Source organism: Carettochelys insculpta, chromosome 9, assembly GCF_033958435.1.
Source record: "Carettochelys insculpta isolate YL-2023 chromosome 9, ASM3395843v1, whole genome shotgun sequence".
In the NCBI taxonomy this organism is placed as follows: Eukaryota; Metazoa; Chordata; order Testudines; family Carettochelyidae; genus Carettochelys; species Carettochelys insculpta.
Genome location: NC_134145.1, coordinates 20,157,386 through 20,181,071, shown reverse-complemented (window position 1 = coordinate 20,181,071; position 23,686 = coordinate 20,157,386). Strand labels below are relative to the sequence as shown.

General features: G+C 44.5%; 1 protein-coding gene across 2 annotated transcripts in view; it reads left to right on the top strand.

Moving 5' to 3' along the window:
• The window catches only part of WLS (Wnt ligand secretion mediator), a 52,561-nt gene extending 38,970 nt beyond the window's left edge, over positions 1-13,591 (top strand). Inside the window, exons 5-13 of one of the 2 annotated variants that reach the window (XM_075003094.1) lie at positions 1,133-1,269; positions 2,199-2,367; positions 3,106-3,183; positions 3,331-3,428; positions 3,657-3,720; positions 5,645-5,788; positions 8,369-8,452; positions 11,008-11,161; positions 11,515-13,591. In XM_075003094.1, the coding sequence (XP_074859195.1) occupies positions 1,133-1,269; positions 2,199-2,367; positions 3,106-3,183; positions 3,331-3,428; positions 3,657-3,720; positions 5,645-5,788; positions 8,369-8,452; positions 11,008-11,161; positions 11,515-11,624 (1,038 nt within the window). In that variant the 3' untranslated portion in view covers positions 11,625-13,591. The remainder of the gene's footprint in view (positions 1-1,132; positions 1,270-2,198; positions 2,368-3,105; positions 3,184-3,330; positions 3,429-3,656; positions 3,721-5,644; positions 5,789-8,368; positions 8,453-11,007; positions 11,162-11,514) is intronic. The other variant, XM_075003095.1, reaches the window with a different exon arrangement.
• The last annotated feature ends 10,095 nt before the right edge of the window (positions 13,592-23,686 follow it).

The window sequence follows — 23,686 nt, the reverse complement described above, 5'->3', positions numbered from 1 at the left end:
TCTTTACTTCAATGTACTTCATCTCTAGAGTGGGATTGTGTTTAATGAACTCACTCCTGTGTCAGTGCTGGAAAGTGATTTTTGAAGAATCCAACCTTTAATTAGGGTCATGATTTGCTGTCAGTTTACCAAAGCAGAATCTCCTTTCTGTTTCTCTGTTCTGCACAAACCCACAATTGGTTGAGTTCAGGATTAGTGTTTTTGTTTCTTGGTCAAGGTAGTGTCCAGATCCAGACCATAATTATGCTAATCAGTACATGAAAAGATTTCAGAGACCTTTCAGGAGTATCAGGTGCTCTGGCTTTGGCCCATTATCTGCTTATTGACTACCCCTGCTTTCTTCCCTAGTAAGAGGTATAGCGACTTGTATAAGTCCCACTTTCAGTAGTGCAGCCTCTTTTTTCCTACTGGATCGATCTCTTCTTTGATTCTTCTGTAATTCATTTCCCACCTTCTCCATACTCCATGCTAACTTTCCCTCATGGAATTCTACTCTGCTGATAATCACTTCCTTGATTGACTTCAGAAACAGGCAATTTTGTTAAGCCTGAGTAACATAGAGAGCATAAATGGTTCTCCCCCATCATCCCCAGTCTTTCCTCTTATGTTGGCTCTCAATCTAATTAATTTCTGGAACAATAATCAACTTGCCTATAATCTTGTGTAGTAATTAGCCAGGTTACCATCATGAGTATCCTCATTCCTCCTCATTTACTATTCAGATGACTATTTTTCATGCTTTAATTTTATTTAAATGAATGGTGATTTTTTTTTTTATTTTACGCAAAGATATACTTATTAAACATCCTGTATTTATAAGAATCTCTCTCCTTTCAACTTCTGGGTATTTGGGAGTTGAAATATTGCAGCATTGACATTAGTTACCAGGAATCTTAAGCATTCCAGTTGGACTGAGTGGTCAGAGCACTCAGTAGATAGCTGTTCGCAGTTTCCATTCTGGCAGACCATTCAGCTCTGCATTTCACAGGCAACACTCTTTGGTGTTAAGTGACTGCAGTTTAGACTATTGCAACTTCTGTCAGGCCCTGTGACTATGACAGAATAATGCAAATCTGATCTTGTCTGCAAGTAAAGACGCTGCACATTCTCACGTTTAAACTTACGTCCTCAGGGTATCCATCAAAACGGAGGCTTTACAAAAGTGTGGTTTGCAATGAAAACCTTCCTGACACCCAGTATCTTCATTATCATGGTTTGGTATTGGAGACGGATCACAATGATGACACGTGCTCCTGTCCTGCTGGAAAAGTGAGTAGAGGAGTAACTTGCTCTGATCCAGACAATACATAAGATTTAGGCTGAACTACATGTCTTATGCAAAGCCTTGGTAGAATGGCCAGGTGCTACATTACCAGCCCCTATCCTGTAGACTGATTTTTTTGTTTGTTTGTTTGTTTGTTTTCTTTTCTCTCCCTCCCCCTCTCCTTTCCTGACTGTTCTTGGCCAAGCCAGCATGGCAGTAGAGCTGCTCTTCAACCTCTGTTGCAGTCTAATGCAGAACAAAGTCTCCATGGCTGATACCTTCCTTCTATGTGTGTGACTAGCCCCTTCTGTCAATCTCTCAGCCATCTGATTGCTTCCCAAACATGTTTGGTGGTGCCTTGTAGGGCTGTGGAGTAGACCAATCGTACCTCTGCATCAGTTTTGCACCTTCTGCTCCCTGTCTCCTGACGTGGAAGAAATACACTAGGCTGCTGTGTTTTGGGGCCCCCTGTGACCGTGGCTGCATGTGTAGGATTAGCCCCAGCAGAGTTTGACCGTCCAACCAAACATTTGAAAATGGCAGCTGGCTTTAATGCGTAAGCCTGGCCTTTGTTTGAAATGGATGTGTTCCTTGCAAGTTACTGAGTCACCTTTTTTGTTAATGTCAAAACAAAAAGCAGTCAAGTGGCACTTTAAAGACTAGTAAAATAGTTTATTAGGTGAGCTTTCGTGGGACAGACCCACTTTTCTTTAAAGTGCTACTTGACAGCTTTTTCTTTTGATACTGTATAGACTAGCACGGCTTACTCTGTTACTTTTTGTTAATGGTGCCTCTCTGGAGGCAGGATAACAAGGCTGCTCTTTGGGTGGGCCAACAGGAACATACCTTTTCAAAGAGTGGGCAACATACATCCCTTCTCCACGAATCAGTCTGTTGTCCTCACTGTTCATCTCTACATGTTTTGCTTCTCCAGGGTCATCTTTGCTCTTGGTATCTCCATGACATTTATAAACATCCCAGTGGAGTGGTTTTCTATTGGATTTGACTGGACTTGGATGTTGCTCTTTGGAGATATTCGACAAGGAATCTTCTATGCCATGCTTCTGTCCTTTTGGATAATCTTTTGCGGAGAACATATGATGGTAGGTGTGACTGTACAAAGTATCTTGTTTCCTTGAGGAATTTCATATGTTGTTACTAACAGGTGGGAAGAAATACCAGGGAGGAGAACGCAATACTAACCAGACTTCTACACTGTCTGAGAAGGTGTATTCATCTTTGCTGTAAGACTAGCATCTCTTGTTTTAAAGACCCTCTCTCCAAGAGCACTTGCAGCATCAGTAGCTCACCTTAGTCAAGCTTTCCTGGTGCATACTAGGTGTTTGCAAAGCAATATGGATTGTTGTGCACACTTACACTGTGCTCTGTTCCTGGGAAAGAACATAGTGCTGCAATGACCACACTGGCAGAACAGTGCCACAGTCTTTGGGCTTTGTGTGGTGTTCTAGTCCACACTGGGATCTGTGTGGACCCTGCTGGTAGGCATTTAAAGTTCCCTATTGCCTGCTAATGTACAGCATAGACCCAGCCCTACATTAAGCAGAACTCACCTACTTTCCTCCTTTGGGACATGCTGCTTGCTAACCTCCCACAAACAAAGCAGAAACTCTTCTTCAGGAGTCACCTCTGTACATTCCTGCTACCCGCCCACCTTTTCTTCTGCCTAGAATTCTGTATGACATCAAGTCCTGTGGTTTTTGGGGGAAGGAATGAAGGGACTGTAGGAGATAGGATAGATATAATATGTATAAAAAATAAGGTTTCCATAGAATAGGACAATGATACTACCCTCATACAGAGCTCTTTTTGGCTTCCCACAGAAGTTCATGCAGTTGAAAACCCTAGAATGCCTTATCCCACCAGTGGAAATGCACAGAGGTGACTTAAAACAGCAACTAGTATGTAACCTCTTTTGTTGGTTTAGAAATATCCTTTGCTGTCAGTTTCTCCTGGTGTACAGTTCAGGCACTTCCCCCACCCTGCAACCCTCTTTGTAATATTATATCTATCTTTTTAATCTCTTTCCATGGCTTGATTTTTATTAGGATCAAAATGAACGCAATCGTCTCTCTGGGTACTGGAAACAGGTTGGGCCCATAGCCGTTGGTGCCTTCTGCCTTTTCATCTTTGACATGTGTGAGAGGTAACTGTGTAAAATTCTTCCCCCCCCTCCCGCCCCCCCCCCCTGTAAGATTACATGTCCGCTGGAATGTAAACTGATGTCTCCCCACCCATGCTCAAGCATGCTCGCAAATGGTCGTTTAGAAAAATGAGTAGTATGAAGTTAGATGTATAAGTGTGTGAATTTCTTGGTATCTTTGACTTTTTTGCACATGAATTCTAATTGCACTGGATTCTCTCCTATTTTTAGAGGGGTACAACTGAAAAACCCATTCTACAGTATTTGGGCCACAGATGTTGGCACAGAGCTGGCTGTATCCTTTTATCTGTTTCTGTGCAGTTGCATTTTTTGGGGGGTTTTTGGAGTGAGAAATATATTAGCAAATAAAAATTTCACTTTTCTCCAGGTATGCGTTGAACCTGAAGAAAAACCTGTTCACTTTTTGATAAGATGGGACTAGGAAATTAGTTTCTGATTTTTAATGTTGTGGAAGATCCAGAATATCCTTTTAATGAACAACTTTGTCTCTCTAGGGGGACACTTCTATCAAATTAGTGGAGAATGTAGATTTTGCTGCAAGGATTACTTCTAAAATGAGAAGTGCCTCAGCTGCAAGAAGTCTAGGAAATGGTGCGTCTGGAGTTTGGGCTGGGTATTAGTGATTCGAGAGCAAATCCTGTCTAAATTGTATGCTCCCGGGGGGAGGGGGAGAGCTGTTTTGGGTCAGGGCTACTGACCCATAGAAAAATCAGTTGCCAGTCACGCAGATGTGAAGCAAAAAAGCAAAACCCTCCCTGACATGGCTCCCAATTGATGAGCAGGGGGAAGAAGAAGTGTACACCTCACTTCCCTGGAGGTCCATACCCACCCCGTGTTGGCAGAAAGGTGGGCAGGGAAGAACCTTGGTTTACCCCCAGGACTGGACTGACTTCTAGGGGCATGGAGCACTGCTCCAGAGGGGGGCCAAAACGGATGGGTCTAGTGTGTGGAAGGAGGCTGCTGGGGAGCAAACTAGGGGTAGGGGTTCACGATCTGGTCAGGAGGGAGGGTGCAGGAGTAGGGGCTGAGCAGTTGGGAGAATGAAGGGGTGGAGGGGGAGAGGTACAGGAGTGGGCTTGGGGTGCAGGGTCTGGGTGGGAGGAGCAGGGGACTGGGCGCCTACTTGGCGCAGCTTGTTAGACACAGGTGGGTCCATGCAGCTCTGCACACTGCAGGGAAGCATTCCATGCAGACGCAGCCCCCTGCTTCTCCCGCTGGCCATGATTTGGCCAATGAGAACAGCGCAGGGGTGGGGTGGAGGTGATGCTTGCATGGAGTGCTTCCTTGGAGCATGCAGAGCCACTTCATTCTATCTGGCAGGCAGAGCCTGCAGGCCCAATCCACTGGCAGTTTTGCCTTGATTGGACCCATGAGGCTCTGGGCTCCTCTTCTCTCCACTGCCCCCCCTTCCCTCCCCAGGGACACATGGAATGGGGAGTGGCACTGGCACTCTACCCACCGTGCTTCCCTCGTGGCTGGTGCTCAGAGCTGGCTCGCTCTGCTGTGAGGGTTGGGGGAAGCCTCCAGCCTCGCAGGCCAGATCAAGTGAAGCTGCAGGCAGAGCTGTAGATTCCCCGCCCTTGCTCTATGCTGCTTACTCTCCTGGTATGAGCTGTGACAGTTTTTGCTCTGGGGCATTTCATTTCATTGCTGACGTTTGGAAATATGGTTCTACAGCATTTATACAAATGGTTTTTTAAATTTGTCTGGTTGCCCTGGAAGTGCTTTCAGCTGCATTTAATTTTTATTACCAGGCTAAGATAAGGTAATGTGATTAGTCTCAATTCCCCTGCATCCCAGTCCTCTTGCAGAAGTTGCCTAAGATTGCATGTTGGTGATTTACTTCTCATCTTCACCACTAAGCCCTGTCTTTTGTCCTAGTGGATCAGAAGTGACAATTCCAGCTTAGTCCTTTTTGCCTTCAGGATTTTTAATATTTTTTTTTTTTAATCCCTCGTTAACACCACGTTACGTGATTGGGAGTAACAGAGCGTCTGAGCTGGGGAAGAAACACTGAAGTGTACGCACTCATTCAGATGCAAGTTTCCGACAGCAGCTTTTACCAAATTCACACTAGAAACCGGAATCACGATTGTTACAATAGAATACTAGAAAAGTAAACTAATTACCTGGATAATACATTTTTTTTTCACTCTCCTGCTTTGTCATGTAGCTTTTGCCTTAACTTTACTGCTCAGATGGCATTTATTATAGTTGCAGGAATCTGCCTTTGCCTCTACTTCCTGTTTTTGTGTTTCATGGTGTTTCAAGTGTTCAGAAACATAAGCGGGAAGCAGTCCAGCCTCCCGGCAATGAGCAAGGCTCGCAGGCTCCATTATGAGGTTAGAAAACCCTCCTTGGATTAACGGTGTGCATGCACATGTGCTCATTGCTGTAGTACTGCAGAAGAGACTGACCCTACAGCAAAAAACTATCCACCCTCATTAGCATTTTTCCTCCCCATAATTTAGTAAACTTTGTTTTGCCAGCTTTCTCATGCTGCCCAAACCATCCTAAATGCCTTTTTGTGACCTGGCCTCCTCTTCTCTTCCTTCTGGTGTTAATCTCCCCACTAGTGTTTTCAAACTACTTTGCCAACACTAACCAACACCTCCCCCCCCCACCCCCAGCCCCTCATGTACTTGTAGATCTGTGGTGTCCGACACACCAGCCACTAGCCCCACATGGCTCTTTGGCTGGTTGAGTGTGGCTAGTTGGCTTGACTAATAAAGTGTCTAGTTCACTATAGCACTAGCCACTATAGTGCCTACAACCATGTGTGTAACCAGTTCTGAAGCAGGAGCCATTTGCCCCCAGTCTGCTCTGGCTTCTCTTCAGACCAGTGTGGCTTAGTAGATAGAACATTGGGCAGGTCAGTTCGGTTCACCTCTCTGTGCTTGGTTTTCCTGTCTGTAAAACAGAGATAATGCTACTGACCTCCTAGGTAAACCAACATGAGATCCCCAGATGGAAAGGACTGTTATTACTGCAGATAAGGAAAATAATGCAGGGTGCTCGTGTGAGTTGCCCAGACCATTCAAAGGAGACTGCATCAGAACAGAACTAAAAATCTAGGATTTCTGGCTTGCTATACTCTCTCCATGGATCAGGTTTGCCTCTGGTCAGAGCTGTACTCATTCTCATTTAATTGGTTTTGCAGAGCAGAAAGAGGAACCTGCATAAAGTTGCAGTCCAGCCAAGAACGCTCTTTTCTCCCCCTTTGTGATAAAGATTTAAGTGACTGTAAAACTTTGGTAGAAAATGTTCTAATGAGTCAAATTCTGTGTCTATGCAGGTCATTTGTGACTCATTTACTGGAACAAGTAATGTACCTTTTAGAAAAAATGCATTTTGCAGACACTTCTAAGTTGGGGTGTTTGAACCTTTTTTGGGTTGGGGGCCACTGACCCATAGATCGATTGGGGGCCACACAGGTGAGATGCAAAAAAATCTTCCTTACTGGTGTGATCCCTGACTAAAGAAACAACACTCCCCTCATTCCTTTTGCACGCCAGCCCTAGAGCCTAGGGATTCAGGGCTAGTACGTTTTGTGGGCCCCTCTAGGGCTGGTGTGTAAGGGGAATGAGGTGTTCAGTATCGGAGGGGGCTGTCAGGAAGGGGCTTTGGGGTGCAGGTTCTGGATGGGAGGGTGCAGGAATAGGCTTGGAACTGGGTGGTCTGGGCAGGAGGGAGGTGAAGGAGTGGGCTGGGGGTGTGTGATCTGGGTGGGAGGGGAGGTGCAGGAGAGGGATGTGGGGTCGGGGGCGGGGCAGAGAGTGCCGGAGGGTTCCAGCTTAGAGCTTTGGAAAGGAGTGGGCGGGTTGGGAGGGAGGGGGCAGGAGCAGGGTGGGGGTGGAGAGTCAGGGTGGAAGTGGGTCTGGATGGGAAGGGGGCAGAGGAGCAGCTGGTGGGTGCAGGGTCTGGCCGGTAGGCATATGGCTGCCAATGGACGCACAGGTTAAAATCTTGGAGCAGTGTGCTGAGGCTGCTGCTCCCCACACCCCTTCCCCTAACCCCACGGCAGCCCAGGTGCTTGGGAGGAGAGCCCCAAGCCTCAGGGTGAGGACCCAGACCACGGTCTGACTCTTAGCTCTTCTTCTGAACTTCTCCCTTGAGTTAAAAGCCCAGCACAGGTATTGTAAACTTGTATTGCAGTAGAGCTTCAGGCTCCACTTCTGTAGGTATTATGCAGACACCCAACAGAGACAGTGGCACAAACAAACTAGTAAAATGTCCTCACTCCCCCATGATGCTTGGGTCAACATGATTCAAAACTAAGATAACTAAAATCCATCTTCGTTAAATTCAAAAGATTTAAAAAAAAAAAAAAAAAAAAGGCAAATTGTCTGTCTGCAGTGAGCACTCCAAAACATGAATTTTTGATTTGTCTGGTGGCCTTAATCTACAGTCCATCACATGTGTCATCTCCTTAAATTTCCTTATCAAATTTTCTTAAGCCATAAAAATAGCATCCTCATTTCATGACCCCATCTTACAGAAACAGAAAACGTTGTGAAATAGATCAGTCCTGATATAACTAGCAACCTCTCATCACAGATAGATGTTCTGGAGTGAGCAGTGAAGCCACTGTTCATGTAATGAAACCTTTTTGCTTAAATTCAAGTGCTTCCCTCACATTAGCTCTTTAATAAATCCGTTTAATTTCACAGGAGCAAATGTAATGGAAAGCTGTAGCATTCATGACCTCTACATCCCACTCAGCGTAACTGAGAGGAATGCAGACGTGGGGAACAGAATATAGGATGTCACCAGGGTAGGACAAAGGAGCAAGTGGGTGGTGTTGGTTGTGGCTTTTTTGTGTTTAAAACTCCCATCCTGTAGAAGCTAAAAATTAAAATAGTTTTGCATGTTCTGACGCCCAATGTCATCACCTCTCTCTCTCTCGTTCACACACAAAATAGGGGCTGATTTTTCGGTTCAAGTTCTTGATGCTCATCACTCTGGCCTGTGCAGCAATGACTATTATCTTCTTCATTGTCAGTCAGGTGAGTGTGTGAAAACCAAGCTTCCTATGGCAGAGTACAGGACTCAGATTCTCAGAAACCCAAGATATTGGTTATCCTGTTTCAGAGGACACTGGATACGTTGTAGGCAGGGCTGGTAGCATCTGCTTATTGTTAAGGCAGCTTGATATTTCCCATTTTAAGGCCCTGTTTTGAGTTGTTTATAACTTTGACAAACTTAACTCTTTTTGAGCTGAAATTTTTCATGTAGAACACTTGCCCCAGGAGCATACTGCTCCCCCCACCCCCACAAACTTCAGTAACTTTGCAAGACGAAGCCAAGGGGAAGGGGTAGTTTGTTGCCCCATTTTTTTTTTTTTTTTTTTTAAATAAAATCCTAGTGACCTTTTTTTCCTTAAAATCTCTGGTTTGTGAGAATATTGACTGTGTCATAATGTGTTTATAAGGGGTTGAAATTTAGATTGCACAAGCAACCTTAATGCTAAGAACATGGGAATAACCACACTGGGTTAGACGAAATATGCAGATAGAAGCCAGGATACTGGCTTCTGACAGTGGCTACTGCTAGGACCCCAGATGGAATGAACAAAACAGTTAATCATCAATTGATTCACGTCCTGTTGCTCATTCTCAGCTTCTCGCAAACAGAGGCCAGAGACACGGTCCCTGCCCATTCTGGCTAATATCCATGGATGGACCTATTTTCCATGAATTTATCTAGTTTCTTCATTTAGTGTTTGTGGGGGTTTATTATTTCTGTCAAACTTCTGAGCGCTTTATTTTTGCACTCTAAAATGTTAGCAGGGTATTTCTTATTTCTAAGTGTGTGTGCCGGGGGTGGGGAAGAGAGCTGTGTATGTCTCTTCCCTCTGAACTTGATTTCCTATAAAAACATACAGTACTGGGTTATGAAACTCTGTGCACTCTCTTGAAAGTCAGTCCTAGAGAATTCCTCTGAGAATAATCCCCTTTGCTTTTCTGACCAGTTCCCAGGACTACAGCCTCTCAAAGTTACTTTCCAGTGCTAAAATGCTCTGTTGGTCTCAGGTGTAAAGTGGCCATCACAGTTGTGCCATAAACTTGCAGGCTTTTAATTGTAGAAATAAAGTTAGTCTTAACAGTTTTTATAAAATATTTAAATTCCTTTCTACTTTGAAAGTAGGTCTGTTCTCAAACTCTTTCATTTGAATAATTTTTTAGTAAGTAATACTTGTTTCCCAAGGAAGATGTCAGTTGTTAGGACAATTTCAGTTTGGCTAGGGAGGGAGGAGGTAAATCCTTTTGTTTATTTTTAATAGTCAGCACTGAAAAATACAGCTCCCAGCTAGGGACTGGAACAGGCTAAGGGTCTGGGGGGGACTTAGAGCTCCAGTTTGTTGGTTGTAGGAGCTAAGAGGAGCAGGTCACCTTCAAAGCAAGTGGAAAGCAAAATTGAGTCTTTCAGGCAGGCCACTGACAGACTTCAGTTTTGGGAAATACAAAATGGAGGCGTTTTTATGCCTTGAAATCCTTTCTGTGAAAACATTTTGCGTTTTTGGATATTTCACCTCTCCTTTTGATGAAAATGTGTTTAAAAATGAGGTTTTTCAGAAGAAGGTATTTTATTCTCCTGCCAGTTTTACTTGCAAACACTACTTCTGCTGAGTCATGTACACAAGTACCCTCTGACATACAGCATTAGAGAATCTAGCAGTTATATTCCCTTTGTTTGTGGAAAATAATGCCCTAGTCAGGTTGGCTTGGTAAGGTGACTCCAGTCTAAAATTGCTTTTCAGTTGAAGCAGTTGGCTTAAAGTTGTTTTTCTGGCTACTCTCATCAAGTCTGGTATTTTTGTTTGTTTTGAAGCCTATGTTCTCCATGGGTCTTTGTTTATATGGGGTGGGGGGAGGGGACAGCTCCTCATTCTCCCTGCGGAATTTGCTTTAAAGTCGATAGTATGCTATGGCCCCAAATGTCTTATTCATTTGGCTTTTAAAATGCAAGGCATTTCATTACTTTCAAAAGATTTAATATTAAATGACTTAAGTCTCCATAGAGTTTCTTGTCGTCTTACAAATAGCTGGAGTGAATGCTGTGAGCTCCAGGTCCCTGCCATAAAACAGAAGCAGTGAGATGGGCTGGATGCCATTAGCTCTTTGCATTATTCACGCTGCTTGCTCCTATGAAAGGTTTATTTATAGGCCCTTTTGAAGTTTTCAGATGTAGCTAGTCTCTCAGGTACTGTTTGAATACAGTTATCCTATCCCTAAAATCTTGTGTGACTGGAACAGTTTAACTTGAAAGTGCTGAGATAAATTTATCTTAAAAACAAAGATGAATGAAGTTTCCAGTATGAATCTTCTTGCATATGCCAACCTTATGAATTGGTGGCAGAGGAAAAAGTCCGGTTAGTATAGGTTTTACTTCCATGTGTTTGATATCTGGGCACGAATTGTCCATGTCTTTCATTCTCTCAATTTCTGATTTCTCTGTAGCTGCTTTTAGAAATGTATTTGCTTTCTAGGTGCTTGCTCCATCCTATGAGAATTCTCCTTACTGGTTTGACCCCATTGAGTCTGTGCTTTCTTGTGGACAGGTGACTGATGGCCATTGGAAATGGGGGGAATTCACTGTACAAGTGAATAGCGCCTTCTTCACAGGCATCTATGGGATGTGGAATCTTTACGTCTTCGCACTTATGTTCCTATATGCGCCGTCACACAAGAATTATGGTGAAGATCAATCAAATGGTAAACTGGGCTTTGGGAGACTTTAAGTTGCATATATAGTCTGCCTTGAGATTAGCTGGGAGACAGCATTGCATAGCTGGGGTGGAGGAACGAGGAAAAGTAAGACAAGACTGAAGAACTGTCTTCTGAATTTTGGGTTGGTCCTTGCATAGTATTATGGCTCTTCCAGTATTTGCTCATGTGAGTGTGTATGTTTGGACCAAAACCATGGCAAGGGAGCATTCTTCTCTTCAAATGAATCCGAATACAAGGAGTTCTTCATTTTAGTAAAGCTCAGAACTTCTTGGGGAATATTAACCGGACAGTCATGCCTCTGTTGGTGCATCAGGCTGAAATCTGGCTTTGTATTTCAGGTGACCTGGGCTCAAGTAGTGGGGAGGCGCTTCAGCTGACTACCACCATCACTCACGTGGATGGGCCAACAGAGGTTTACAAGCTGGCTCGCAAGGAGGCACAGGAGTAACTCCTGGAACACCTTGCTTGGGACAAACAGTGAAGTACAGTATACACAGAATGAGAAGACATCCTCCTCGGGGAAATGTCAGATGTAGCTCAAATGCCCAGTATTTATAATGTGCTCTCTTGAGGGGTGGCTCTAAAATAGGACCTTTGTAAACTCATTAATGTGGTGTAGCTCTATTTGTGGGAGGGCAGCAGATGTATGCTATATCTTACACAGAAATCTGGAAAGAACACTAAGGATGCACAGTGAAGTGTTCAAGAGTTAAAAGCCAGTATTAATGCTGCCTGTGGTACCTTAATTTGGCCCCTTGTGTCTATGCAGAGTGACAGTCTTTAATTACTGGGGATTTTACACTCATTCTGTGCACAACATGGATAGTGCTGATTTTAAGAGCAGGTATTCAGTATTTTGGTTTTATGTGTCATTTCCGAACTTAATAAAACAGTGCAAAAGCAAAATTATACATCTAATCACATTGACCTCCTCACTATCCAGTTGGGTCACTGGCAGGGTTCAGACCTTTAGACCCATAGCACTGACCTCTGAAAATTTAAAATAAGTGTTAATGGTAGCAGTAATAGGAAAAGGGAGTCAATTAGGTTATGTGTGTACTGGGAGGGCATGGTTGGGGGGACCATGACTGGCTGGGCAGAGAGATAGATCTGTGGCAAGTGAGACTAAGAAAGGTGCAACTCCTAGAGGTTTGTGCTGTGAATTTAAAGGTTTCAAATCTGCTGGTGATTTGTACACTATCACTTCTCGGGTGGCTTTTTTTTAAAGTCTGAGAAATTCCATACAGTAAACTACACTAGTGTTCAGTTGCAATGTCAAGCACTCAAATTAGGAAATGCCAGTATTGAGCTTGCTTGTATATCATTAATGACCCCCCCCCCCCCCCCCCCGGCCCCAACCCTTGTACATACACGTTGTGGTACAGTGTTTAAGTACTTGTTCTTGCACTATTTCCTACCCCTCTGTAGGCCCCCCTCTACCTTATCCAGGGAAAAAAGATGGACCTGCTCTGGGGATAAATCAGGGGTGGTGTGTTGGGAAGGACACTGCTGTCTCTAGCATCCCCATCAGTAAATGTGTGTGCTTCAGTTTCTGGTTGCTCACCTTGAGGAACCTGGGACCAAACTTGCAGAACTGGCACAGTATCTTGAGTGCTGTGAAAATGTTCAGCACTCTTAAAAGCGTGGCCTTAGTCCTCTCATGTGGGGCCCTCAAATTAATGGACACTTTGTTAACAAAATTGTGGCCCTAATTTCAGTGACTCTGCTTCCCATCTGTACATGGGTTAATTCAACCTCTACCCAGGTGTGTATGTGAAGATCAGCATATTTGTATTTGAAGTATTCTGAGAGCAATTATTTGACAAAACCATCCAAACTGTGTACTGGATACAAAATGAATAAAGTCTTGAGCCATACTGAGAGGAGAATAAAAAGATATTGAATAAATATGTGCTTGTATAATGAAGCAAGGTCCTCTGGAGACAAATACAGGCAAGCATATAATTAACAACAGTAACATATGACATATGCCCAAGGGGCAGAGTAATTCTGGCATTTCACAGCTTTTGAGAGCTTGGCTCTGCAACCTTACTGTTACTTTAACATGAGGGTTTGTTCTATAATACCTGTGTACTTTGAATAAACTCATCCCAATTTCTTTTATAGTGTAGTGTAACATTGCATGTTGTAATGTTGTTGTGTTTTATTTGTTTTGTTTTTACGAGTCATTTTCAGCTTTAAAACCAAATCCTGTGTGTCAAACACTAACTACCAGTCTAGCAAGGTGTAGATGCCTTTTTATATTTGCTACACTACTACTTGTGTACCAGAAATGGTCTTTTGGTCTTAGTAATTTGTTTTGTTTGGTTTTATGTCTACTTTTTACAAAATGCTGTAACCTGGGAAAATGTAGATTTCTTAATTTAAATAAAATATGCAACATTGTGGTTGTTAGCCATAGTGAGAAGAAATTGTTGTCTTTTTATGGTTTGACTGAAAAACTGTGCTTTGATCTTTTGTTTTGTTTTGTTAGGCCAAAAAAAGAGTCTCCCAGTCTCCTAATTGGCATATTTGTTACAAAAATACAAAACTGATTTTTTTGTTTCAAACCAGAATTTGTTTGCGTAACTCTTACAGGTCAATGTGATTCACATAAACAACTTGTCACTTTAAATGTGATTGAGATGCTGAAAAAACTACTTCACTGCCTGAACTCCTCCTCTCCTGAACTCCTCACTTTGATAATGTAACTGCTTTCAAAGTAATTTTAGGCCTGGCTTACCAAGGGCCAGATCAAATGCCTTCTGAAGTCAATGGGAACTGAAGTGGGGCTGATTTCAATATCTCAGATATTTGGTATTAGACCTTGCAGCTAACTGTAAACCCCCTTCCGTTTCCTTGCACTTCAGACTGACTTACCTAAATAGTTTGGCATCTACATCTACTACAAGGTGTTCTGCAAAGGGAATGCTAATGTGTTAGGTGTGCTAATTAGAACTGACTGACAAAGTTACAGTAGAGCATTATTTGTTGCTTGAGCTGCTGTGGTTGTTTTGGTTTGGGGTTGGTTTTTTTTGGCCTGCTGTGATACTGTTTTGAGAAGGAGGAAACTGTCAGGAAGCATGAGTTGCCTTGGTCAGAAAGGTTATGTCTACACTAGCCCCAAACTTTATTTCGAAGTTTACTAATGAAGCGCTGAAATACATATTCAGTGTCTCATTAGCGTGCGAGCGGCCACGGCACTTCGAAATTGACGCAGCTCGGCACTGTGCGGCTCGTCCAGATGGGGCTCGTTTTCGAAAGGACCCTGCCTACTTCGAAGTCCCTTTTATTCCTATGAGCAGATAGGAATAAGGGGACTTCGAAGTCGGTGGGGTCCTTTCGAAAAGGAGCCCTGTCTGGACGAGCCGCGCGGAGGTATTTCAGCGCTTCATTAGTAAACTTCGAAATGGCCATTTGCATGGCCATTTCAAAGTTTGGGGCTAGTGTAGACACGGCCAAAATGTTTAAAGCTAAAATGAAAACCACCTCTCTCTGGTTCAGCTTTCTTACCTCTCTGGTTAAGCTTTCTTGCTATAATACCCATACTCATGTCCCCTATGATGGCCAAGCCTGGTTCTTGCCAGTGGAAGATTAAGCGTGATATGCCAGAAGCAGTTTTACTTGTAGGAGGCTGTAGTGAGGTGGAGTATCTGTCTGCTGCCTCAGAAGGGGAGGAGCCCCTCTCAGAGCCCTCGTGGGCTGAGCCAGGCTCTGTCCTGTCACCTGACCAAAAGCCATGAGGTAGGATATAAAAGGCCAGCCCTGGAGCTCAGTTGCCAGTGGAACCAGACACATATCATGCACTCTGAGCTGGGAGACTGCTGGGCACCTGAAGGACACTGAGGACTGGAACCTCTGACAGACCTGGAGGAAGTGCCAACCCTGCCAGAGACCCCAAACCCCAGCAGCCCAGAGGACCTGCATTGCAGCCATGTATGTCCCATGTGGGAGTGTGGAAATAGCCACCCCAAGGTAAGGGTGGTGGGCGGATGCAGACCTGTCTACTGTACTGCGTCCCAGCCAGTGCCCTAACACTGGCAGACTGTTTGTTTGCTCCTGGATCAGTGGGGATGCCACCTGCAACACGCTGACTCAGTCACAGGTTCTGGTTCAGCCAGACCAAGGCCAGCGTGTTTCAGATGGGATCCTCACTGATCCAGTAGCAGACAGTCTGCCACTGTTAGGGCACTGGCCAGGACGCAGTACAGCAGGCATGTCTGCATCCACCCACCACCCTTATCTTGGGGTGGCGGTCTCTCCCACCCTATTGTCCAAGCCCGAACTTACCAAACTACTACTGGTTGCCCCATTCTGAACCAGGGCCTGGGCCCTAGTGACTGTTGCCTGACTGGGGCGAAGGCCGGGGCTCTTTGAACTGTGTGCTTGGCCTCATTGCGTGCCTGAGCCTTAGGACCATTGCCACTCGCCCTGAGTGAGGGCCTGTTCCTGTTTGACTTGGTGCTTGGCCTGACTACCAGCTGATGCCCCAGAGGCTGGGCTGCAGCTGATTCCCCTGAGGGTGACCACATGACAGTGTAGTGAAGTGGAGTGGCCACCCACTGGCCAGAGTGGGAGGAGTCCATCTCAGAGCCCTGGTGGGCTAGAGGTACTTGGTTGTTGATGGTGCTGGGGGGGGAAAAGCATTTCCAAACACAGGGAGGCACCATATGGTGTTGCGAATCCCTTGTATGCCATCATTCTGCACAGAGCATGAGCAAGAGTGTTGCTCTGACCACTTTCAAAAAGCAGGCGAACCTGCAGAGCTTTCAAAGGGCCAGGTCGACGCTTGCACTTGATCAACAAAACCTCTGTTGTTCACATGTCCTGTGCTCTGAGTTGGGAGACTGCTGGGCACCTGAAGGAGACTGAGAACCGGAACCTCTGACAGACCTGGAGGAAGTGCCAACCCTGCAAGAGACTCCAAACCCCAGCAGCCCAGAGGACCTGCATTGCAGCCAGATATGGCTGGTGTGGCAGTGTGGAAATAGCCCAGGAACAGATGACCTTGGTCTGGCTGAACCAGAACCTGTGACTGCCTCCTCCCCATCCCACCTCGAATGACAAAGTTTTGCCCAGCAAGTCACAAGTGTGAACGCTGTTTTGTTGGCAGGCAGGGTCTCCTTCAGGCAAAGTGACAGCCCCCATACAGGGGGGCAGTATTTCAAGTCAGCTTCTGTGAATGCTGTAGTGACAAGGCTGTGAGTGTAGTGTAGTCTTAAGTAGCTACGTGCTACCAACCTTATTCCCTCGAACAAAGTAAAGTAGTTTTTAATGCCTACCTTATTACCAGGCTATCTAGGAATGACAAGCACGAGGTTATAAACTACTGTGCTTCCTTAGGGTACTTCAGGGCATGGGGTCAGGACTGGTTTATGCTGTAAATTTAGGTCTTCATTGCAATGTTTGCTCTAATTTTCCTGTCTGTATGTAGAATAAACTTTATGTGCAGATGTGCACCGCCAGTAGTAACAGGTTGCCAGCTGTAGGTGCTCTGCTTTTCATCTGGGAAGCATTTGAGTCTCCTGGGTGGCCACATACATGTTCATCTTCCAGGGAGCGCTGCTGCATAGCCGAACAAAACTCTCAGTCCTGAGACTAGTTAAGCCAACCTAATCCTGAACATAGATGCTTCTGAGCAGACAGATGGTCTCTTCTCTCACTGCACAACTGCTTGTTGGGAAGTAGATTAACTACCCTTCCCATTGCTGTAGTAAGCACCTATTCTGAAGTGTGAAAGAGATGCATCTGTGGCACTGCAGTTGTACCACTGTACGTAGCCTTAGACATGAGGCTGTAGTTTGCTCAATACTGGCGAGATTGCAGGAGGCACAAACTGTTTTGGAGATGTGGGTTTCTGGAAGCAGCTGGCAGGGAGTCTTGTTTGCACTTATGCCTTGAGTGCTAGCCACGTTTGCAAGCAGGCTTTGTAGGTTTTCCTTGTCTTTTTAGATCCTGTGCACTTGGAGTTTTGTCACAAGTTTAGGTGTACTACACCACATTCGTAATGTGACTTTAATGCATAAGCTAGCTGTGCACTGATGTACCTCCACGATGAGCAGAAGGCATCTGAGGCATCCTATATCCATCTCACATTCCTTATAGGACCCCAGCCTGGCATTTCTTGTGCTCTCCTCCTACCCTCCCCACAATATTCACCAGTATTCAGCTTGTGCTCATAAGACACTGATCTATCAGTCTTCGCTTTACAAAATGCCAGCAATGGGTGTGTGGACGGGGGTGGGGGGGTTGCTTTCTTGACTAGAAAATGTTACTTTTGTATTTTTGGCGCAATAAAATGGGTCATGTGACTTTGATTTATGCATTAGGATTAGAGAGAGAACTTGGACAGTGGATAAGTGAATATTTTTAATAGACGATTTGTATATGAAAAATTGAGTGGGGGAATATATTTAACAAGCGTGACAGATGTGAAGTGAGTTGAGAATCTACATCTATCCAACTACAAAGACTAAGGAGAGCATGTTCCATGACATTGCTAACTGTAGAACAAAGTTTTGGATGGCTGGTTTATCATAGCCCATGTCATGTAACCAACAAATGTTTGTAAAAACAAGCACCACTAAAAAGCCTCTTACAGACGTTTTGTGAATCTGTATTATACCACCAGCTAAATTGTATTGGAAAGTGATGGAGTTTGCATTTGCTTTCTTTCTTTGAAGAGCAGGGCACATGCATTCATATTGATTGACACTGCTGCACAGTGTTCCAGAAAAACAGAGGGTACGTCTATACTTGCATTCCCCTTTTGAAAGAGGTATGCAAATGAGGTAAAAAGTGCGTATTTGGTGCCTCGTTTGCATATTTTAATTTCAAAAGAGCTTCTTTCGAAAGAAGAAAGAGCAGTGTCTACGCTGGCTTTCAAAAGTAAACCCCATCTTCGAAAGAATCCTCCCATTAAATAAAGGGAAGAAGGATTCTTTTGAAGATGGGGTTTACTTTTGAAAGAGCAGCATCTACACTGGCTTTCTTCTTTTGGAAGAAGCTCTTTTGAAATTAGAATATGCCAATGAGGTGCCAAATATGCAAATTTTACCTCATTTGTATTTTTGGTTTACCTCGTGCATACCTCTTTCGGAAGAGGGATGCAAGTGTAGACGCACCTGGCGGCTTAGAGATTGTATCATCTTAAATATAGTCCATCACTGGAAAATTGTTTTACTTAGTAATCTGCTATGGACCATTTTAAGAGTACTTGGTGTTTCAGCTTATTTACTTCCTCTCCCTCTGCCATGTTGTCTGAGTGAGTGGTTCTGAGACGCAGCAGCAGGTCAGAGAAACCCTTTTTCGGGTAGGAAAAGGTGACTGTAAAACCTCACAACAGGCAGAGGACAGGTATGGCTTAAAACTGACTAGGTCTTAAATTGATGTCAACAGTAGGCAGAGGAAGCCAGTTGCAGCAGTTGAGAAGTTGTACTGGGCAAGCAAAACCCAGACGCTATGCAGTGAATACTTGAGCGGCTCTACTGGTACCTATGTTAGGGTTACCATATCTGACCTTTCAAAAAAGAGGACACCCCTGAGAGGGAGTGGGTCTATTAGCATCTACCAACTCACGTTGTATTAATGTACTGTCATATAGAGCTTGTATATGTATCTGCCTCTAGCAGTTCCCAACCTTTTCGAGAGCGGGACCCATTTTGATAATTCAGTAAGATGTGACCCAAAGCAATTCAAAATGGGGAGGAAGAGGTTCTCCCCTGGAAAAATGCACCCTCTCACCCCTGGCTTAAACCCCTCACAGCCCCAATATATCTCCCTCACCTACCTCATGTGAGCACCACGCGCTGCTGCTGTTCCTTCGCTGGGCTGCCTCCAGCCCTCCTCCTCCCTCCCCACCCCCCACCTGCAGCACTGGCAGTTCCCTACCCTGCCACACTGAAATGGGACTCAATTTAATTGGTTTAAGGACGGGATCCCTCCTACCAACTGTTAAACCAATTAAATTGAATTCCATTTCAATGCAGCAGGGCAGGGACTGGGAGCTGGAAGAGTGAACTGTGGCAATAGCGGGAGCTGCAAATGGCTCCTTAAAGAGCTGCTTGGAGCTGCCCAGCCAACAACTCTTAGAACATCTAATGGTGACCCATGTTTAGGTCCTCACTGGCAAGTTGGGAATCCCTGATCTATACTACTACATTAATACAACATGAATTAGTAGATGCTGATACAGATCCACTCCCCCTCAGGTGTCCTGTTTTTGAAAGGTGAAATATGGTAACCCTACCTTATATAGTCAGGAACCTTCCAATAAACGTTTTTCATTGGAAGCAATGGTTAGTGGAAGTGGTCCCTTTTGGTAGGATCATACCACTTTGGATGAAATGGTCATGAGGAAGGTTTCTCAGGCCCATAAATTTTAGGTGAAAACTAGAGTTTGAGATGCCAGAATAGTGAGTAATCTGGGGTTGTAGGCTCTTGCCTCTGATGTGGTGTGCAAGAGCAAAGTGTGTGTGTCCCTATGTGGCCATTCTCCCACAATGCAGATGAATTCCCTGACTGCCCGGCTGCTGTTTGTTCTGGGCTGGGTCTCTCTGCCTCTCCTGTTGGAGCTGTTGCACTTGGTATAAGGAATTAAGTCTTCAGGAAGAGACTGACTCTGTAACCCCCTGGTTAGCCCACTCGTGGGATGTAGAAGAACCAAATTCAAGTCTCTGCTGTGACAGCTTCCTGGATTGCCACCATCCCAGGAGCGTGTCCTACCCAGGAGGCAGTTCTGAGCACTGGCTGTGCTCTCATCATGTTTAGATTTAGATTTAGTGTTGCCTCAGTGCCCATCTTCCCACCTCGCAGCATTTTCTGAGCTCTCATATTCGCTAGTGAAAGGGGCCAAGTATGGCTGATGCAGTTAGGCGACATGCATTGTAGGAGGGATCCTGCTGATTTCCCAGGTCATCAGCTCTCTAGTGTAAGGTCTGATTAAGTGTATAAAACAGCAAAAAAGAAGAGTTTGCCTGACATTTGTCTATGAAAATGTACCCTCCCCAGACCTGTTTGTGGACTCCAGTGGCTGCCAGGAGAGGTGAGGCAGAGGGGAAAAAGGGGTAGTACTGCTTAGTTTCAGTATCTAGCTGGTATGGAAGGGAAAATTGCACAAGGAAGAGGTTTAGTTTCAAAGTTAATGTCTCTTGGAGCAGGTTCTTCAATTACACAAATAACAAACAACTGCTGGGAACTGTGCCAGCAGAAGCATCTTATTTATCTGTAAATGTGCTGTGGTGATGGATTTTTTTTTCCCCCAGATTTCACTTCAGGAACACTGCTGAGAGGAAACTCAGTCAAGTTAAGGTGGCTGTGGGGGTGGGGGTTGCTTCCTGAGCTGGGTTCTGGAGGAGAGTGTGAGTGACTGGGGAAGCATTCAGTGGAGCAACACTCTGGGATCTGCATGCATTGTGATGGATTTTGTTCCCCTCAGGGCTATTTGAAGAGCACCTTTCCCAGCTCAGGGAAGCTGCTAAGCAGATTCACACAGTAGGAAACCCAGAAAAAATATTGCTCCCTTAAAATGGGGTGAGCAAACTTTTTTTATGTCGGGCCTCACTCTTCATCCCTGCAATTAGCAGGGGCCTCCCCAACCTGTCTAATATCATCCAAGCTGGTGGAAATTTTGGTTCTGTTCAGGTGGAAAAAACCACTTCAAGCATGTGTAAGAAAATAAGTTTGTAGAATGAAAACTGTATTAATGGGGATATAAATGTGAATACACATGCATAAAAAAAGTAAAAACAAAAAAGCAGTTATGTAGCACTTTAACAGAATAATTTATTTGGTGATGAGCTTTTGTAGGACAGATGCCCTTCTTCAGATCTATAGCCTTACCAGAAAAGATTCAATATATAAAGCACAGAGATCCAAAAATTATCAAGGTTGACAAATCAGAAGAATTATCTTTGTGGCAAATCAGATAGAAGAGCAGAGAGAGGCAGATTGCATCCTCAAACCCCATGCCACCGACACTCCCAGCTCTCCCCAAGATACCACTGACTTCCTGAGGAAACTACAAAACATCAGAAAACTTCCTGACAACCCCATCCTTGTCGCCATGCATGTAGGGGCTCTCTACATTGCTATTCCACGTGAAGATGGACTACAAGCAATCAGGAATAATATCCCTGAGTCTGGCTGCCTGGAACCACAAATGACTGTAGAGAGCCACGTGTGGCTCTGGTGCGGCAGGATGACAACCCCTGATTTAGGCTCAAAATGACCAAACATGAGACTCTAGGTGTGGGAAACAGCTGGGACAATATCTTGTGACTCCTACCTCTTCATGTTTTTCCCTTGTGAGAGATGAATGACACTGTCTTCCAGCTGGCCTCTGTAATGTTAAAGTAATCATGTTCTGATGTTAAATACTCCTGTGCTTTCAAAAATTGGTATTATTTGGAAATGTGGACAAAAACCTTTCCCACCACCTAGCTGAAAATAAATAACTTTACTCAGATTTTTCCAAGCTGCAAACAATAATGCTTAAGAACTTGCATCTTGCTTTATTTCCAATTTGACATGATTCATGACTCATGGATTCTCTCCTGTTTTCAGGGGATTACATTCTGCGGTATCTGGACGACAGATGTTGGTGTGGACTTGGCTGCACCTTCCATTTACTAGTTCCATGTGTTTCTTGCGACAGAAACTAAGAATGTTTAAGTAACAATTTATTTTTCTCCAAGTTCTTATTTAACTTTGAAAAGCATCTTCTCTTAGATCAGTTGGGACCAATAGCTGATGCTAATTGCTCTCAGATTGTGAATGACCCAGTGGCCTTTGAATTAATAGTTTTGTGGTTCTGTAGGATGACACTTCTGTCAAACATTAGTGCAGCATGTAGATTTTGCTGCTGGGATGAATTCTGAGATTGATATTAGTATAAGGGAAGTAATCAGAACAATTAGCACCTGCCCCAAGCTTTAGGAGGACTGAAAAATGGCACATGTGGCATTAGGGTTTGGGTGTTTAGTGACGCTAGTGAAAATCATGTTCTTGGAACCCTGTCTGAATTGCACTGGTTATGCTGTTCTCGCTCCTTATCTGAACCGTAAGTTGTTTTCTTTTTACTCTGGGGCAGTTTATTTCATTAGTGACTGGGAGTGTGATCCTACTGCATTTATAGGATTTGCTGTTTTACAGTTGCCTGGTCATGCTGGATGTGCTTTCAGCTGCTTTACCTTATCTCAGCCTAGTAATAAAAAAATTAATGTGATTAGTTCCACTTTTCCAGCATCCCAGTCCTCTTGCAGGAGTTGCTGAAGATTGGGTGGGTGATTACTTCTGGGCTAAGCCCTGTCTTTTCATGCCACTGGAGCAGAAATGACAATACCAGCTTAGCCTTTTTAGCCTTCAGAAGTTTAAATATTTTATCCCTCTTTAACTCCATGTTAGGTGCTTAGGAGGAACCATGGAGCATCAGCTCTGGGACTGAGCTGGGGAAAGGACCATAAAGCATATACTCTCTCAGCTGGAAACTGCAGTCTTAAGCCTCCATTTAACACACAATGAGAAGCCTGAAAAAGGATATCTGCAAGTGGCCTAATTACCTGACTGACTGTTTCTGTAAACGCCACTGTCAAGTAGTCATTTCCTTTAACTGGTTTGCTCAGCTCCTGGCATTCATTAGAGTAGCAGGCCTTTTCATATCATTTTCCTTGGCTCTAATTGGCTGCCCCAGCAAGCCTGTGCTTTATTGGCTTCCAACATGCCCTGTATTAGTTGGAGGATTTTGAAGAGGTCCTGCATGGCTTGCTTTAGACCCTCCTCCTTCCAAAAGTGCCACCACAGCACTACACTCAGACTCTTCCTCTGGGAGTAATCTCTCTTTCTGTGCTAAATAATGCCCTTGGAAACACTCAGATCTTCCAGTGTTGCACTTGGAGGGATTTCTGTTCTAGAAACGACCAGCCAGCCCACTGAGTTACTGAGTAGAAAATGGGGGGACACCTTCAGGAAAAAAGTTACAATTCTTGCTTACCTCAGGATCTGGTTTTGTGTGTACTGATGCCTTGTCCTGGGTTGTAGTGGCAACACCTTCATGCAGCACCACTTGAAATGCTCAGAGAAAACAAAGCACCTATGTGAACTGTCTCATTACCTCTTAGGTCTAAAAGCGTGGCAATGGGTTTCTATTTGCCTAAGAGCTTTTGCAGGAATTTGTTTGAGGCAATTCCAGCACATGCTCTGTCCAGCATCCTGTATTTATTACAATTCCATTCTTCTGACTGTGTGTGTGTCTGTGTCTATGTGGGGGTGGGGTGGGGGGCATCCTTGGTTGTAAGCCAAACATTTGGTCGTGGGCTTTTAATTTAAGGCTGACATCACCCTCCCTCCCAACCCCTGAGCTGCCTTTGATTATTTCTAGGTGCTCATTCAACATACTTGAGATTCTTCCTTGCCTGGCTCTGTTGAATCTCTGCTTTCTCATGGACAGCTACAGAGCTGGAAGTGGGGCAGATGTGTATCTACATGAATGGTGCCTTCTTCACAGGCATAAAT